Genomic DNA, 18,772 nt, shown 5'->3' with positions numbered 1-18,772 from the left:
TTTACTGATCTGTTATTCACTTCATGTTTTTTTTTTAATATAAGCTGATGATTCAACAAATGCTCCAATCCTCCTTCTAGCATAGCAAATGAATCTAAGGAGATAGCAGCTCCATAATTCTTTTGCTGCTAATCTTTCAAAGTTGTGCCCTTGACTCCCCCTAGCTTTTTTCATAAAGTCTGCCCACGGTGCAGACCATGAACTACATCTGTTACTGTACTGGAGCTCATCTGAATAGTGGCCTAAGAGTCCCTTGATTTCCTCCTCCTGGTGGCCTGAGAATAGAAATCTGGGCCTTTGAACTCTGCTCATCCATTTATTCTCACAGAAAGCCTGCTGATGATCTGAGTGCATTGTTGGGTGCACTCATTTGCTCATGCAGTTTTTGAACACAGGTTTTACCAAAGATGTTTGTATTTGAAAGGTTAAGGCACCTTTTGACATTCAGCTACACAAAATTCTAAATTAAATCTGATTTGCATTCTCTTTAGAGATAAATTGACAAGACTGTTTCACATGTTTGACATAGTGAACTGACATTTTTTCATAATAAAAAAGTTCTAAATTAACAAATCTAATAATATCTACCACATAATAGCTCAGCTTTTGCTTTTACATTCTCTTCTACCTACCCCAGCACAGAAACAATGACCCCACAAATTTCACTTCCCTGGCGAGATGTACTACCCAATAAAGGAAATCTAAAATCAAAAACATCTATAACTTTAATTTTAACCTGTAGAGAAGACTATCAATTTTATATAAAAAATTACAAATCACAAAAATTTAAACAGTATAATATTTAAATTAACACAAAATAAAAAAAAATTAAAAATATAATTCAAAAAATCAAAATAAAAAAATTTAGACATATCCTAACCTTCTTCTCCTTATCTTTATCCTCCATATCTTATTGTAATAGTAACACTTTTCTATTAGTTTAAAATAAAAACACACTATCCAACATAAATAATAAATATTAACACATTATTATAAACAAACTATTCATAACTTTTAATATAAAAAGTAAACACCACCCAAAAAACAAAAACAAAATACTATAACCTCCTTACTAACCAAAACTCAACAAATAATAAAAAAAAAGACAATAAACAACCTTAAAAACACAATCCAACACATTCCAAACTTTTTCTTCAACTACACAAACTAAAAACCAAAAACTTTTACAAGCTCAAAATCATTCCAAAACAAAACAAACCCCAACACTTGCCAAATAAAAAGTACCTTAAAAAGGAATGTAAGTTTGTGACCTGACTGGGGTCCCTCCTAGGGCTATACACACAGAGGCTGCTTCTAACTCTGTAGTTTTGTTCTTGTTTATTACTTCTACTGTGGCTGAAAACAAGTAGCTTAGGTGCAGACATTTGTGCAAAATGGTAATGCAAGAATTTATAATCCTAACCTCTTATACTGAAGAGAACTGTATGCAAGTTTAATGCCTCTAATTAGAATGGCTATTCTTCATGCATATTTAAACTATTTGTTTTCCATTTTAAAAAATGCTCTTTCCTTTTAAAGTATCTTCTTTTTAGAAGCAGAGAACAAAGTGATTTGCCCAAGGGCAGGCCGTGAGCCTTGGAAATGAGTCTGAATGTCCTGAGTCGCTCTGGCGACTCACCCAGCAGAACATCCTGCCTTTTACAAATTTTTTCCATTTCCAAAGGTTCTACTTTATTTGTGCCACCATGACTTTCTACGTGATTCAGGAAGATGTGTCAAGCAGCCTCAATTCCAAGATATGAACTATGAGGGGAGGAAAAAAATAGTCTCAAAAAAGTAAACAAAAAATCTTTCCTTAAAAGATTTCTTCTGAAATGAAAGCCTTGGAAAGGCTAGATATTAAATATGGATAATAAAAGGTTAATAGATTATCTTTTGCTTCCATTACAGCAGATACATTTCAGAATATGCACACCATTCCTTTCAGAGGCAGAGAGAAAAGTCAAAGCCTTTGGAAACCCAATGTAAAAAAGTAAACAGGAGCTATGTGTCAGCAGATAGGATGGCCCTAAGATGAAGGAAAAGAACAAGTGAGAAGCAAAAATGGCCTGAGCTGAAGAACTGATGAAAAAGCAAGTCTCCAGTCTTCAGAGCAGCAATTCCCAGGGCTCTCTAAAGAAATGGAAAATACCTGATTGTCTATTCAGCAGGGCAGGCAAACAAATGCCACCTATGTGTATCTGCATGAAATGTGTAACTAGCAAACAGCCATGCATTCTTAACAAAATGCTGTTGAGTGGATGACAACTCTAGCCTCAGTTACACAGACTACAGGCTTCAAGTCTCCTAGTATCTCTAGAAACACTCCCTGGACTCATGTTCATTAGTTCCCTTGTGTTAGATATGTAGGAGCCACTATGAGGATTTATCAGAATTTGTTGTCCTCATTTTAACTCAGTACTACAATGGTGTTCCCACTTCACATGCAGTAAAATACAGCATCTTCTCCTTTGATGAAAAGTGTCATTCCTTTCTCCCAATAAGCTCCCATGGAAAAATTCCAGCAGATAGAGCTCTACCAGTAGCTGCCCATTTGAGGAAGCAAAGCTACTCCTTTTTCATTTGCCTCTGAGATGTTGATTAAAATTCCAGTCACTAGACAGCCACATCAAGTAGGAAAACTTTTGATCCAGCATATTTGAAGGTGTTATGGAAGGGCATTTCTTAAAAATCCAGGGATTTTCTGTAACTGTTCATATTAGGAAAGAATATCATCAGGCAGTGATTCCATTCACCTATGGAACACACTACTGAGGCTTGTCAGAGTCTCCAAGTTATTATCTCCATCTCTGAGAAAATTAATGACTCCCAGATCTATTTGACACTGCTGCTATTTACATAAATTAATGACCAGACATGTTATCCTGCTTTCTGAGCAACTGGCTTTTTACTGGAAACAGAGCAGTCCTTTGCCGGCTTATAATACAGAGAAATTTCTCATTTTTCCCCATGCTGTTTCTTACTGACACCCCTTGGCAGAAAGCTACTGAACTTGGTTCATAAGTGGGAGGAATAAGGGGGAAAGGGTAGCATCAAAGCACTTGAACAGCCCAAGTGCCTCTGTCAAGAGAGAAGCTAAGCAGAGCAGCAGCCAGATGGATACATCTCGTCCTCCAGGGAGAAGGCGTGGCTCTCTTGGTTTTGATTAAAGGGGGGGGGAAATGGAAAATTCCACTACGTGTCAGCTATTGCTCTGAGAAGAGAACTGAGAATCCTATCCAAATTTCATGTAACAGCAAATCTGCTGAGAAGGAGTTTAACTCAGATGTAAGGTACTAGGGTCATAGTCTAATTTCCATGCACAAGTTATTCTGCCTAGAAAGTGCAGAGAATGCAACACTAATTTTAAGATACCCCAGCCACAGAGACAAAACATTTTTCCTTAAATGCAAGTGTTTGAAGAAACATTTCCCTCTGCAAAGACAATAATAAATGCCCAAAATTAAAAAAAAGGAAGAGATACAGATCCCAACTGAGTTTATTGCCCCACACCACCACCCTGCCTAGCAATGAACTAGTACTGAAAAAGTGATGGCAGGTGCCAGGATCCACAAGAAAAGAAAAATCCACACAGGAGGCCCAAGAAAACAAGATTGCTGTGCACAGCTCTATGTTCTAGCTAGACTCAGGATCAGCAACACACTTGAGTAAAGCTGGTGTCAAAGGCATGTCTAAGAAGAGCAGAAACAAGGACACAAATCCCCCATACTGACAGCAGCAGTTCAGATTTTACATCCTGTCTCTGACCCTGATTACCTGATTTTCATTTCAGCACATCTCTCCACCTGATCAACCTTAAGATGAGAGCAGTAGCCCCACATTTAACATAAGAGAGGCACACAGCTTTTGTGTGCTGTTATTGCTAAAGCAGCTGGAAAACACTTAGAGGGTTAGTGCTATTACTTTCAGTGCAAATCTGGGCACTCCCAGAAATCTCCAGCTGCCCACGGCAGTTCCAGAAAATGCAAACAGCTGGCTTGGTGGCTGGGTTAATGGTTGCTGTGTTGCTGGACTTATACTAAGTTGCCAGAAGCTGACATAGAATCCAACTTATTACTCACTTACTGTGTAGGCAGTAGCACCTGCAGAGCACTGTTTCCAAAACAAGTCCACAGTCCAAACTATACTTGAAATGCAGAACTGTAGCAGATAATTCAGTCCTCCCTACACATACTGAAGTTTCATAGAGAAATGGATTTGTCCTGATTGGCTGTTTTTGCCATCCTTGGGAGAATTAAGTTAGGGGAAAAGAGAGTGACGAGAGGTCACAGAGATGTCCAAAGGGATTTGGCAGGGAAATTTTCTGCCGTCTCTTTGTTTCCAGCCCTAATACATGGATCGCAGCATTTGCAAACAAATCAGTCTGCACTGATGAGTGAGAATTAGAATTTGTTCCCTTGCACCTGCAGGGGAGGACGCAAGGAAGGTTCCTTGAGCTCAGACTGAGCTGTACACAGGCCTCCAGTTTCTTGAGCTCTAAGTCACGTGAAAGGCTTCCTCCCTCTGGAGTATTTCACCATGGTATAAGAAAGCCAGCAACACCATTAGTGCATGAAGAACCTCCACAGAGCCAGCACTAGTGTGCATCTCTTCCCCACTTCTTTCTGCACTTGTTCCCCAAGCACAGCACTGATACCCGGTCAAAGTCTCTTAATTATGCATAAAGGCAGGCTCACAGCTTAATTGGTATTAAGCAATGTGTGTCAGGAAACATCTCCTTTCTCCTCACCCTCTCACATGGAAGAGTGTCCAGATCCAGGCTCACAGACCTGCCTGTGACCAGGTGGTGCCAAACAGTCATACATGCTTGTTCGGCACCTATAAAAACTGTAGAAACATATTTTGAAAAGATAAACTAAACAGCAAACACAAAGGAGGAGAATGGCCGCATGGATTTGAACTGCAGTTGCAGTTAACTCTGGAAATAGATCTGGGATTGCAGCCTGGTCGGTCACTCCTTGCTTTGTCAGTTTTGAGGCATGACTAGAGAGCTGTGAGAACACATTGGTGTCACTACAGCAGACTGGCAGGCTTTGTTGTCACAAAGTCCTGTTCCCCAGGAAAGCTGCCATTTTGCAATTGTGCCTGAGACAGCGTTGCTTGCTCACAGCACTAACACCATCCCAGACATCTGTGCTCTGACACAGCTCCCATCTCCCTCAGCAACTCAGTCACACCAGAGCTCCTCCCCAGCACTGCGTGGACCTTCTAACCTGCTCTCTGCATACGAACCTTCAACGAAGTCGGAGGCTGTGTATACACGGGGTTTTGCTTTGCTGACCCCATCTGGCTTGTTCAAGCTCCCCAGTGCTAATTCAATCACCTCTATCAACTCATCTCGCTTATCCTTCCTTACAGGCTTCTCCTCTGGGTGCCGTGTCAGCCCTGTCTCCAGCTGGTAAACCTTCTGGAGGGTGAAGCTCTCAAAGGGCACTGCTGCATACTCTGTGGACAGCTTAACACCACTGTGCACCTCTGCTTTGTCTACTTGGGAACGGAGGAAAGCCAACAGGTTTGCCTGGGCCTTCTCTGGCTTGCTGTGGTCAAGCTGAATGTCCAAGGGGTCTGGATACTGGTTCTGCATGTTCTTAAGCTGCTCGGTCCTGCCCTGGAGCTCAGCCTTCAACTGGGCAATTTGTTTCTTCAAGCTGATGATGTAATTGCGGTGTTGCTCTTCTCGCTCTAGCAGAATGGCTTCATATCCTTCCTTCACAGTCGGACTGTGCACCCTGGGCAAGGCAAGCTGCTGGTTGTCACCCTTGGGTGTGCAAGCCAACATATAAACAATAGACATTGAACAACAGGCCACCACCAGCAGGCCTGCAACTCGGGGAAGAAATAGAATAAATCCTCGTCGGAGCATCATATCTCAAAAAAACAGTTTCTAAACCCACACATGCAACAGTTCTTATATCCATGCAGTGCCACAGAGGCCTTTGGTCTTGGAGTACTCTTACACAGATGCATGTATGTGCAGGAACTGGTTTGTCAGCTCTCTTGAAATGTGTGCTCTGCCTCTGTATGGAGCACTCTCTGGTGTATATCCAGCAGGACCAAAAGATAAGAAGCAGACAGGACACGTCCTGATCCTCATGGCACCACCAATGTTGTTGCAATATGATCAGACGGTGGCTGATGGAGCCTGAGGACCTGAAAGACAAATGACAAAGACAGACAAGTTAGAATTTGGTCATTCAGTCCAGGCCATTTAGCATGTTCTAATTTACCTTGTTTCTCAGCTGCTCTAGCAGATATCAAAGCTGTGAAGTGCTTGGGCTAAGACCCTAAAGGTGCCAAGATCCTTATGTGGAAAATCCCATATGCATCGTTTTCATTGTTAGTAACATGGCTTGGCCCATTGCCAATGGAAAACTAGTCCAAGCCTCAAAGACTCCCATGCTTCAGAATAACTTGGAAGAGTCTAGTGGTCGGATGCTAAAGTGCTCAGTTCATCCAGCATTGATGGCCCTTCAGGTGTTCTCAAATCTTGGAGTGTTCACTCAGGTTTTGAAAGGAAGGCACTCAGTCCCACAGCTACCACATACATTTTAGCTTCCAGGCAGATTTTTTCAAAAACACCAGGTGACAAATATAGTCCATTCAAACATATGAAGCCTGACCTGGAATAGAAATCTGCTGACCAGAAAACTAAAAACTGTTATCAAGTTATTACTGTTATTAACTGTTATCAAGGCCAATTACTGCAACTATCATTGTTTGACATATCCTTCCAGATGCTCCCATAAAAACCAAATCATGAGGAAGAGGACATTTTCTAGGAACACTCAGACTGATTTTACCCAAACTCAGCAGAAGCTTTGTTGCAATTTTGAAACTGTCATCACTGCACACTATTTTAACATTTCAAGACCCTCTTCTGTTTCTCATAACATTATGAAAATCAGTGCAAAAATGTACAGTATGACCATGTTTTTGAGTCTGCCTAGGACTATAGACCACAGAGAAGGTAGAACTGGGAACATTAGGATTTTTAATAAAACTTCTTCAAGTATATATAGAAAAGGGAAAAAATTAGATTATTGAAGTTGAATATTGATCTAGCTATAAGCTACATTAAAACAATTGTGCTGAGAACATTACCAGAGGGATTTTCAAAATCCCTTGGGTTTGGCCCAAACCCGTGCTGGTGCAAGGAACTTCATCATTTACTCAGCCGACTGTACACTTAGGTATCAAGGCTGAGCAACATCCTAGATTACACATTGTTAGACATAACCACAATCAAATTAACCCCTTAATGCTCTCCCCTTGGATGCATGCATGCCATCATTACACTCTTTTGATAGAGAGTGTCACAGTCCTTTTAGGCATACATCCTAGCTGCACACCCTTAAGCAAAAGCAGTTTGACTAAGACTTTCAGAGTTATTTTCAGTTATTTCTAGTCTTGAATCAAAGTCTTATGTAGGACTTTTTGTAAATTGCTCTGTGGCTTCCCCCCTCCTGCCCCCTCCCCCGTCTTGATTGACTATTACTCCATATGCAGCAGTTACACAGGGATATTTCTGATGTTTGGACTGTTATTATTTTATCAGTTTGCAGAGCTTCTGGGAAAAAACCCAACTTCAAGCAGGAATTGAGGGGGCTAGAATGAGCCATAAAAATAGTACTGTGTTTTTTTCAAAGTAAGGCTAAATTACTTTTATAGCATTTATAGGGTTCTCCATGCTGAAAATGCTGAAAATGTCAGCATTTTCAAAGGAAGAATTGATGATTTTCAAGAAAATATTCAAGCAGCAGGAGAAAAGGACAGGATGAAGTTGGCACCCTTACCTTTTTGATGTGATTTTCTCTTTGGAACATCTTAGTCTGCTACAGCTTCTTCTCAGCTTGCCAAAATCATTGCCTGTTTATCTCCCTTCTCATGCCTTTCCCAGAAAATGCGTGTACTATGAAAAGCACTGTCAACCTCAGAACACCTCTTCATTGCTTTCACATTTGTCAGCTGCCTACATCTTCAGTCTGTCTCTTGTGTGGTGAAAGGCTGTAGTGGAGACGCTTCCTATGGATGCACTAAAAATGCTGGCCTCCTGCAATGTAAAGGAGCTTGTCAAAGCAGGGAGAATTAATCTGGGCATTTCTAACTGTACAACAGATCTGGCTAGAAGACTGTAAGAAGGTAGTGTGCAGGGAGACAGGGTCAGGAAGTGGTGAGATGTAGTACATAAAACACTGCTGTGCTTGTATGCTTCCCTTCACACAATTAGTCCATTGACTGAATTGGCAGAAGCTGAACATCAGTGAAAGGATTAGTTGTACTAACATGGTATAAACTGAAATTACATCTCAATGGCTTAGATAAACACACTATTTAATTTCTATAAGCAGCAACAGATTTGAGTTTTGGTCAAAGAGCTCTTCAAATGTTGACCTTAGAATATATATGTATATTGACAGCTATCTTCACTAAAATATAGTATCTCTCTCTTCAGGGTACTATCTCTTTTCTGTATATTTTTTTGGTTTGAAATCTCTGCCATCAAAGATGCATCTTTATAAACATTTCAGAACAGTAAATTAGCAGACCTACTTTGTCCTTTGAAACACCATTTTCATAGTAAGGAATTGAGACCATGAGGACTTTAACCTTCCTCACAGGGATTTTACCATCATGACTGGAGACATCCTGACAAGAAGCTTTCATTGCTTGCACTCTGGATCTGTCTTATGAAATTGTGCTGGTAGCTTCAGCGGCATTGCCTTGCATTGACTGACATTTAAATATACAGCTGTTACTGTACTACTATCTCATGGGCATGCTTGTGAAAGCAGTCCCAGTCCAGGCCAGTGCCAAAAAAAGCAGATTACTTTAAATCAACACCAAAGGTGGTCACAGCTAAGGCATGTCAGCTGCACAGGCAAGTATCAGAAAGCCAGGGATGGTAACTCCTCCTAACAACCATTCTGTTGATCTCACCAGACCAATACAGTTTCACACCAAGATGAAGAGAAGACAAACTGAAATGTCAGGTTTTTTCCTAGGAACTGACAAAAACGCCTCTGTATTTCACAGCAGCCAGCTGCATCAAGTAGTATTAGTCTCTTTGCAAGGAGAAGCTGTAACAAATATGCAGTGATTAGTCTGGTGGCTGAGGAAAAGGACATTAATTCTTAAAAAAGCCTTCCCTTGCAAAAACATCTTCAACCTCAGTTCAACCTGTTAGCCCAGCCAGAGGTCAGCTCTGCTCACAGAGGTGCTTTTCACTTGCTTTCAAGGAGCCTGGGCCCAAAAAGTGTTCTAAACACAGAAACAGATTCTGTCATCACTCTAAGCACTCTGTAAACATTTCTGTACAGTGGAGGGTGTTGCACCAAATCACAGGGAGTGGCAAAAAATGGAAAATTCGTTGGTTTGAAATTTCAGATGGTATGCACCCATCCCTGTTTCTCACAAACATCTGAATTTTTATTGGACTGTAGAGATACAGGAAATTCATCTCTGCACAGAAATGACAATGCATTTCAAGTCTGAATTTTTGACTCTTGAAAACCACACTGAGAATCTGTGCAGGAGAAAGTACTCAAACTCAAACCAATACTCAAACCAAAGTATCTCTGTATATATATCTCCCCTCTGAGCTTCACAATTTCTGCACTCCTCATGTTAAGGACAGAAATGAATGGCAAAAGCTCAGTAATATTTGCAGAGGCAGTGATCTCTCAGCACACATGACATGAGCAATGCCTGATAATTCCATGTTTTTAAGTACTTTCTGCCACAGCTTCTTATTGTAGGTGTAACTCAGACTGGCAACTCCCATTTTAGCTCACAAAACTTTGAAATTCCTTTTATTTTCTTTTTTTTTTTTTTTTTTTCAGTAGAGGCAGTAAGTGGCAGAAGCTGCAATTAGGTTTTGTGTAGGTGTTTGAAACATCTTCATTGAATAGCAGCACATGTCACTGTGAGATTTCACTAGAATCATAATAATCTCTGAAATAAGCTGTGGGGAGGAGGAAACAGATGTTCCACCCAGACTTTAAGTGCCTTACAAAAATAGAGAAAGACATTCTGCAGCCACTTGTAATTTGCCTTGAACTTCTTAATTACAAGGACTGTGCACAGCACTGCAGACAAATTTGTCTGCTTTAAATGTTAGGAACAAGATTTTTCCCCTTAGCTTCTCAACAGAAACCCAAGACCCTCAGCAGAATAGGACATGTCACAGGGATTAAAATTTAGTCTCACATAGCAATTTACATACTTTATGCAAAAATTAATTCTATTTCTTCTTATGGCCAGATCATGATTTCTCAACTACTTCTCAGCCCAGTTCATCTGTACAGGGCTGAATTAAGCTAAAGGCTGAATAAAGAAAAAAGTTTGTCTGATAAACTGTCTGGGTGCACCTTCTTAGCCTTCTTGTATTGTCCCCTGTTAAAAATTCCACCGTTCCCTCTTGGGTTGACATTCACACATCCCAAACAAACCACTCAAAGTTTTAACATCTGGTTTTCAGTCTTCAATCCAAATAAAGGATTAGTAAGAAATAGTATCCAGAATGAAAATGCTAAATGCTAATAGCTGAAAACAGTAGACAACTTACTGTAAAACTCTTCATTTCCTAATCTTTAATTCCAGAGTCATCTTCAACAGAAAATCTTACTTACATTGTCACATGTTCTCTCAGAAATTCTCAACATCTGACCCTGCCCACAGAAGGACAATTACACTATTTTTCTCTGTAAATAACAATTACAGTCTGATCATCTTGCAAATAGGTTACAACAACTGTTAGAAGCTGACTTGAAAAGAAGAAACCCTCAAAACTTTAACAGTCCTGGAAATACTATATTTTGTCTTGAAAAGGAACTGAGAAGTAGCTGCTTCATTCAAGAAGCAGCTTACATTGAAGATACTGCTATAGACTTCTCACTCTGGAAGCTACAAAACCAATGCAGACGTCCTAATTTTTGCCTTTGATAGTATCTGGACCCCATTTCTGCTAATTTGATTGGGCTCCTCTTATAAGGGTGAAGCAGTAACTTTACCTGCTGTGCCCCTTTAGCTGAATTCTGAGGTCCATGTGTACTTGTGTAAGACCATCCACTTACATGTAGATGTCAGTGGATGGTCTAACATGTGGTCTCACTGTTCATGAAGGGAACTTTCCCAAAGACAGTCCAGAACAGAAATCAAGATTACTCTGAAAGCCTTCTGCTGTCATATGCAGTAAACATGCCAACTTTTACAGAAGCCATTACTACTGTTACAGTAGACATCCATTAAGAATTATTTCTTCTACAGTATCATTATTTCTGTTTTAAATAAAGCACTCAAAAGGAGTATTGAGGTCCCTTGGTCCTCCTAGTGCATACCTATTCTGTGTGTGGGTTTATAAAGGTGTATGCACACAAAAGAGTGAAAACACCATTGTTTTCCTTTCTCCACTGTTAATGGAACTAGTTTCAAAGTAAAAAAAACAGAGGTTAAACAGTAATTAATTTCTAACTACATCTGAAAAGAACCAGTGTAACTCCTAAATGTATCTCCACACACCAATAACAGTGTTTTTTTCTGATAAAAACCCTATTACTTCAAGTAACTGCAACAACACTCCTAAAACTGCTTTCTCTGCCCCAGAACAATGTTATCTGTGTAAGACTTGGCAGTTTTCCAGAGATCAATAACCATCCATTGTAAAGGTCTGTATTAGGAATGCTATTTTTTGTATGAGGTATTCAGATTTCCACTTTACAACCAAAACATGCCACCCTTCTCTCCTAAACACACTGATCTATGGATGTGTAACCTGCACATCCTCCATGCAACTATTAGCTGGGGGTACTAAAGGGCACTTCCAAAAACCTTCACAGGACTTTCCTGTGAGTTTCCACCACTCTGTCCCTCCTCCAGTAATGACATGACAGATCCATGCCTTGTCAGGCTCCAAAGAGAAAATGCAGTGAAGAGATGACAAGCATGCAGTGCTGCTGCAGAGATGCTGTGACTCACAAAGACCATCTCCATGCTACTGACAAGAAAAAAATAAGACAAGGTTTTTCTCTAAAGGTCCATTTCTCATTATAAGGCTCTGGCCTGAAGTTTTAGGAATTCAGTTACTCCAAAAAAGTTTTGAACTTTCCTAAAATGAAGACAAGAAATATGCTTTTGAGTTGAGCTGGAATTCAGCCTGGTGTTTTAAGAGCAAATTAGCAAACCATCATAGTTTCTAGAACTAAAAATTGATGGTAGGGCTGGACAGCTGAGATGTCCAACTTGGCTGGAAGATCAGCATCTTCTGAACATGACCATCACTTTAATTTCATTTAGGTGAGTACCATCTCTGTTTTGTAGATGCCTAAAGAGGAGCATTTTTCTCCAATCACATGATGCTGCAAGAGCCCTGTACAACATCTAATATAGCAGCATTATAAGAACAGTTTCTTTTTGTAGGAAATTAGCTAACAAAACAAGGACAAGCTACAGCTAGGGACAGCTAGGGAACAGCAGAATAATGCTACTCTAATTTACTTCATTTTAAGATCTAATTCAACAATTTCTCTGCATGTAGAGAGCTTCCAGATAGACTAACTCAGCTTTTACTAATCTCATCTACACCAATGAGCTAACACTAATCTATACCAGCTTCTGAAATATGTCAGAATCAGAGTAATAAGGATAAAACACAAAATCCTTTAGTATTTCCTGATTAAAACAAATAATGGGATACATTTTGCTTATCCATTTAATTCTGGACTTGGGAAAAAATGCTGTTATTTCACTTTGAAATGTTTACACATGCACCCTCAGTGATTTACACAAACAAAAGAAAACTGACTGCCACCACAGGAATGAACAGTCATTCCTTTTAAGAATGATAATGTCCACAGCTTTAGGAAAGTAACAGGTCAGCAGCAGCAAGGCCTGTAAAATTGAAGAGATCTACACCTATGCGGGGACACTCTGTGAATGCTTGTTGGTTTAGACCCATGTCTTCATGACTGTTACTTAAAACATTTTCTTGTACAAAGTTCATATTAATATCACTTTATGTGAAGAACCCCAAGGATTCTGCCAGATGTACATCCCACAGTACCACAGCCAGACTTTCAATGACATCTGAAGCCCAGTGTATGCACACCTGTGATGTAGGTCATGAATCAGGGAAGGTTTAGCACCTATCTAAGTAAGCAAGAGCATCATTTATCCGTGCATGGCTAAGTTGTGTTCAGAAACAGGAAAGCCTTGCTATGCTGAGCTGCAGGGTGGAAAGCAGCTTGTGTCACTTACAGTATTTAACTAGGACTTCTTTAGTCAAGGCTATAAAACCTTTCATATGTTTAGCTGCCGGTCCAGCCCTTCAGCTACAAGTGCACAGTGCAGTGAAAGTCCCCTGATTTGAGAAAAGCTGTGAGGTGATAAAGTACACTAACAGTGACTGGAGGTATCTATCCCATCAAGGTCCCTGTAAGGTAGCAATAGAGTTGTAAGATGTTTGAACAATCCAGCCTGACCTGGAGATTATGTCTTCCTCTCTTTGCCAGAAATGCCTGGTACAGCTAGAATGCTCTGTACCAAGCTAGATGTGGACTTGAACTTCATTAACTCTATCAGAGTTGGCAGGGGAAGAGGTTTCCTCCCTCATGAGTCCAGCATGTGGGAACTGAGAAGAGACATCTGGCTCCCACAAGTCTAATGTTATATTCTTATGGCAATGCAGAGCCCTAAATTTTGAGGTCCTTGTACTTGAAATGAAATTTTCTGGGTAGCGTGGTATCAATACAGAGCTTTAAATAAAATAATTAAGAGCAAAGGAGACAACAGAAAAAACATTTTGATAGTAAAAGTGTTAAGGATTAAGTAGGTTATTTAGGCTGAGCAAGAATTAGCAGGATAGGAACTAATTTTGCTGAATTACTTTTCATCTGTGGTTTACATTACAGTAAAAAATCAAGTTTCAGACTACAAACTGATAATCAGGAAGCCAGAAAACAACTGCAAACTGGTTCAGTATTAGAGAAGCTACCCAGGTTCCAGGCACACAGAACACCAATACATGCAGCATTAACAGCTCTCACAGCTTGTGTACCAAGCCCCAAGCTCCACTGATCTGCATCTCCCTGTCAGTCTGGTCTGTACTGATCGACAGGAAGAGGCCAGGGCCCTGATTCAGCCCCCATTTCCTTCCTGCTCCAGGTTACTGCTTATTCGGAAACAACATGCCACAAGGTCTCGTTTCATTCATCACCACTGTTTTGATACATGGTTTCGGTCAAAGACCCAGCATTTCCTTGATATACCAGGAAACCATCTCCTAGCAATTCTTTGAAAAGATCAAGCTCTTTCAGTTATTTCAGTAAAACAGCTTTTCTCTTTCCAGAAAAAAATTCCAAATATTTTCCATTTTTTTATTTGGGGCTCACATAATACTTGAATCTCACTGACTTTACCTTCATCATTAAACTAGGTAATTCTTTACTATGGGAACTTGAAAAGATAAATCACAGCAAAGTCTCTGCAGAAAAGGTATAGGCAGAGATTAAAAGAAAGGAAGGCTTTTTTATATTTAATATTATACAGTCTTCTATCCACTTGACCATTAATTCTTCTTCCAAAAAGAAATTTAAAAAAGCCCAAACCTGAGGACAACCAAAAATTAAAGAACTATCTTGCAAAACACAGCTGTCTAGAAACTTTCTTTTAGGTAAGTTGATTTCAATAGAATGAAGATGTTTAACATTGTATGATATTTTATCACTTATATAGATTTATTTTTAAATAAAATATTTCAATAGGCTGAGAATGCCTACTTTGTTTTAACTTAACAAATCACAAATTTTTGTCAGTTTTTGTATCTTTGAAGGTGTCAGAATGCAGGTCCACAGAAAACTGCTTTTGGTCAAATGGCCATAAGAAAAAATATTCTTTGAATTTTATGAAAAATGTCTTCACATTTCTATATCCTTTAGTTAAGTAAACCAAGCCACATTTTCAAGTGCTAATGAGATACCTGCTCACAGTCACTTTGGTTAAGTTTTCATCTCTGACCCTCAAATCATATCGAAAATGGAATCTATCTTTCAATTTCTTCATAAGATGCCTCAATTCAAACAAGGAGTCTGATATTCTATTTTACAGCTCTCTGATATACCAAATTACAGCCATAAACATAATTTCTCATTGGTCCTTAAGAAATTTTAGTTCCCTCGTTGACTGCATTGGTATCTGGGATTAAAGCTATAGTTTATTAAGGAGATTTTAATTGCAGTTATTGCATATTGTCAATAGCTCTTAAACCTAGTAATTCAGCTAGGAACACATTAAATGTTAACAGTTCACACAAGAGGCATCCTGGTTCTCTAACACAGAGCTGATTGACGACATAAGTAAAGCCAGTTTCCCTTACCAGCAAGAGCTATTTTTTTCCCCTTTTGTTAAACAGGTGAAGTACACCCTGCAGTCAGCTCAGCATTTCCTGAAAAGTTCCAAAGAGCCTATCCCTTGAAAAAACTTCAGGCTTCAATCAAAAGCAAAACCATTTCATGTGAAGTTATGAAATAATGCACACAATATGATCTTACTCTGTAACATTTTTCCTCATTGTACCAAGAAAGTTTATGACTTGGTTTGATGTCACTTTGTATCAAAGTTGATGCAAACAATTTTTCTTTTAAGGATAGTTAATTTTTTTAAAGAAAACAGTTTTCTGCTTATCCTTGTTCCTTAAGTGCAACATTTTTCAGAATACAGGAATAGGGAAAAAAGTGTAATCTCATAGCCTACCAGAATACTTGAAGAAAAGAAATTTCCTTATGAGATGAAGCTTCATGCTACTGAGTCTTTGTTTTTCTCCACATGGAAACCTGTCTGCAAATGACAGCATTATTTTCATTTTAACAAAGATTGGCTAGGATGTGTGCTGGCACAGCTATGTAAGCTAATGAAACAAAAATAATAAATTGCTGCTGTGCCTTTAGATAGTTTTCTCCCTTTCCCTCCTTTTAATATTCCACAGTTCTCTGCATCATCTCTGCACCATTTTAAGCACAAACTCGTGGCAGCTTAACTCAGTTTAACTCCTTACATTTCCACAACTTTCTTTCCCTGTGTTGTTCTATTATCACAGAACAAGGGTTCAACAAGGGCTATTAGAAACAAGAGTGAAATGTCTCACTACAAATAGTTCATTAGTCCCTAAAAGAAAAATCATTCTCCTATGGATGTAAAAGCATCTCCTTTTTCCAACTGCAGTCCAAATAACAGGCAGAGTTTTCCAGGACTGGCATCTTAAGGACAAATGTCAAGAGAATTTAACAGCCTTTTGTCTAAAAGAGGAAGGAAAGTAACTGTTGGTGGAACATGTTAGTTGTTAAACAGCAGCTGAAAGTTCCTACAGGAAAGAATGAAATATGAGCAAATGGTGTCAGCATGTGGATGTGGACCATGTGATAAAAAACAAGTCATAACTGGTTGAAACAAAATTCACATAGAGGGAGAATTTTTAAGCACTATGTTAGTGCACGGACAGGGGATTTTTGTGGTTTAATTCTCTCCTGTGGCTAGTACCCTTGACAACACACTGCATTGAAAGCATGACAAAAACTCATTGAAACTGAAGAAGCTGTAGGAAATCTCTATGTTCTTAAAGGAAAATATAAATAAGAAAAACTGCCTGATAAAGCAGATGACATCAGCCATCTGTGTAATGGTTTACATTGCATCTCTTAGAGGATACCAAGTGCTTTGGAAGGTGAAAAAAGATCTTGTATAGCAAAGAAATATTTTTAATGTTTGTGATTTTGATGATCAATCTATTCCCCGAGCATAAATTTGTGATTTTGATAATCAGTTTATTCCCTAAGCATACGTTTGTATTTTTGCAGATATGCACAAGAAACAATTCTTCTGTTTGGGAAATGTTACTTTCCTTCATTACTCCTCTGGATTTTTACCCTGATTTTGACTTCCATTGCTTCAAAGTTGGTATTTTCCCGTCTCCTTGTCAGAGAAGTTGCATGCTACTACATGTTTAGGTACTGCTTTTAGGTACTTCTGAAAGAGGACAACCAATTTCAATAGCTACTCTTCTTGATCAGTGCTTCACCTGATTATATTGAGTTGCAGTCCAAAAGGACAAAGAAAAGTGTATTAAATGTAAATTACTGGAAAGTTCAAAGAACATGATTATCTTACAGACAATCACAGGCAGAACTCTCCCTTGTTTACTGTAAGAAACATGCTGCTGAGAGATCTCATTTATTACATTACCTAAGGTCAGGCTCCTGCGCTAACCTCCTGAATTGTCTTCTGGACTCCCTCTACGCACATTCCTGATGGGAGCTGAGGGAATTTACCTGGCTAACTTAATCACCTGAAGAGCCATCATCACACAATGCAAATTAACTTATTTTACATAATTACAGTGTGTTCATTACTGCAGAAAACCACAACTCAACTAAGGTAACATGCTAGGGAGTGGAAACCCTCCTGATAACTTTTACAACTGACTTTGCCCCCTGTAAGACTAATCCAGTGTCCTACTGTTTATTCAGTTTATTTCTAACTCCAGTTACTTTTACAGGATTACAAGACATCAGTCAACCTGTACAGTGCAATAGTTTGGTGTATCTCCATCAAGTCAAACATATCCAAGATGCACCCAGCATAAAAGGGAAAGAATATAATGAAAATCAAATGTTCTTGGCCTTCCCTATGGTTTTAAACACCTATTTCTGCTTTATTTCAGATATTCTACCTCAAAAGATACAGTTGACTCAAAATATAAAAAGATGCAAGAAGCAGGCACCAGTCTGAGTTAACAAGCTGCTTGCCAGCCAGCTGAGGAGTCATGCACACATCCATTGTTACAAGCCTAAAAATAGCAAACCTTTGAGAAGCTCTTAGAACAGCAAAATGTGGCATATTGATATAAAAGTAATTTGTGGATGAAAGAAAAAAAGATAGAAAAAAGTAAGAAGCTATTTCAAACAGATGGTTAAAGAAATAAAGCAATTTAATCCCAACTTCCAGAGGAAAATATTGCCATCATTATCAGTGATGTTAGAGTCAATTGCTCTATGTGGGGTCTTGCTGCATTCCCTTCAGAATGTCCAGGCTCCCAGGCAGTGGGGTCTACTCCAGATGAAAGCTACAATTTCCTATCACTCCTTGCACACTTTCTAGGTGTTTTGCCTACCCATTTTCTATCTCTCCACAGCAAACCTTCCCAGAACAATTGTGTTCCTTACTGTTCATCACTTTGCACAGTAGAAGTCAGGTCCAGTTGGGCCCTCAATGAATCTGTATGACAGCAAGGCATCAAATACCAGATGGTGGCCCATAGCTTCTCCTTTCTCCCTTACAGATGTGCAGGCCACTTCAGAGACCCTGGCAGAACCAACTTGGCTGGTCTACTGAAATGATGCACTGGTGTTGGCAATCAGCCTGGAAACCTTAAATATTGTACAAACTGTGACTCCAGCCCAGAGGAAAAAGGGTAAGAAAATGGTAAATACCTTGAAATTAGAACTCTGTAATCTCATCTAGCCTTTAAAATCAGGAGTCTAAAACTAAATACTGTGCACATATTGCAGCTACACAGTGAGGTTCCTCATTTGTTGGCAGATCTGGAATTTCACATGAGTCTGTCACACAGGAGCACTAGGAGGAATTTGAAGAGCAAATGTGAGGTAAATACCCCTGCCGTGATCTCACAGCATCATTTTGCACCCCCTTCTTTTAAGAAGGGCACACCCTCAGGATGACTATTTTGATGTATGCACCATTTGCT

At 39.3% G+C, this 18,772-nt stretch overlaps 1 protein-coding gene across 3 annotated transcripts in view; it reads right to left on the bottom strand.

Moving 5' to 3' along the window:
• Window positions 1–18,772, bottom strand: part of CSGALNACT1 (chondroitin sulfate N-acetylgalactosaminyltransferase 1) — a 42,563-nt gene that overhangs the window by 9,797 nt on the left and 13,994 nt on the right. For 2 of the 3 annotated variants that reach the window (XR_008436904.1, XM_053976425.1), the window contains exons 3-4: window positions 7,815–8,071; window positions 5,254–6,171 (exon numbers count right to left, since the gene is read on the bottom strand). Coding sequence is in view for 2 of the 3 variants with exons in the window: in XM_053976425.1 (XP_053832400.1) it covers window positions 5,254–5,887 (634 nt within the window). In the remaining variant the exon portion in view is untranslated. The remainder of the gene's footprint in view (window positions 1–5,253; window positions 6,172–7,814; window positions 8,072–18,772) is intronic. The other variant, XM_053976426.1, reaches the window with a different exon arrangement.

The sequence above is a fragment of the Vidua macroura genome, chromosome 4 (assembly GCF_024509145.1).
Source record: "Vidua macroura isolate BioBank_ID:100142 chromosome 4, ASM2450914v1, whole genome shotgun sequence".
NCBI lineage: Eukaryota > Metazoa > Chordata > Aves > Passeriformes > Viduidae > Vidua > Vidua macroura.
The sequence above is the reverse complement of the archived record's forward strand: the minus strand, read 5'-3'. Positions and strand labels throughout refer to the sequence as shown.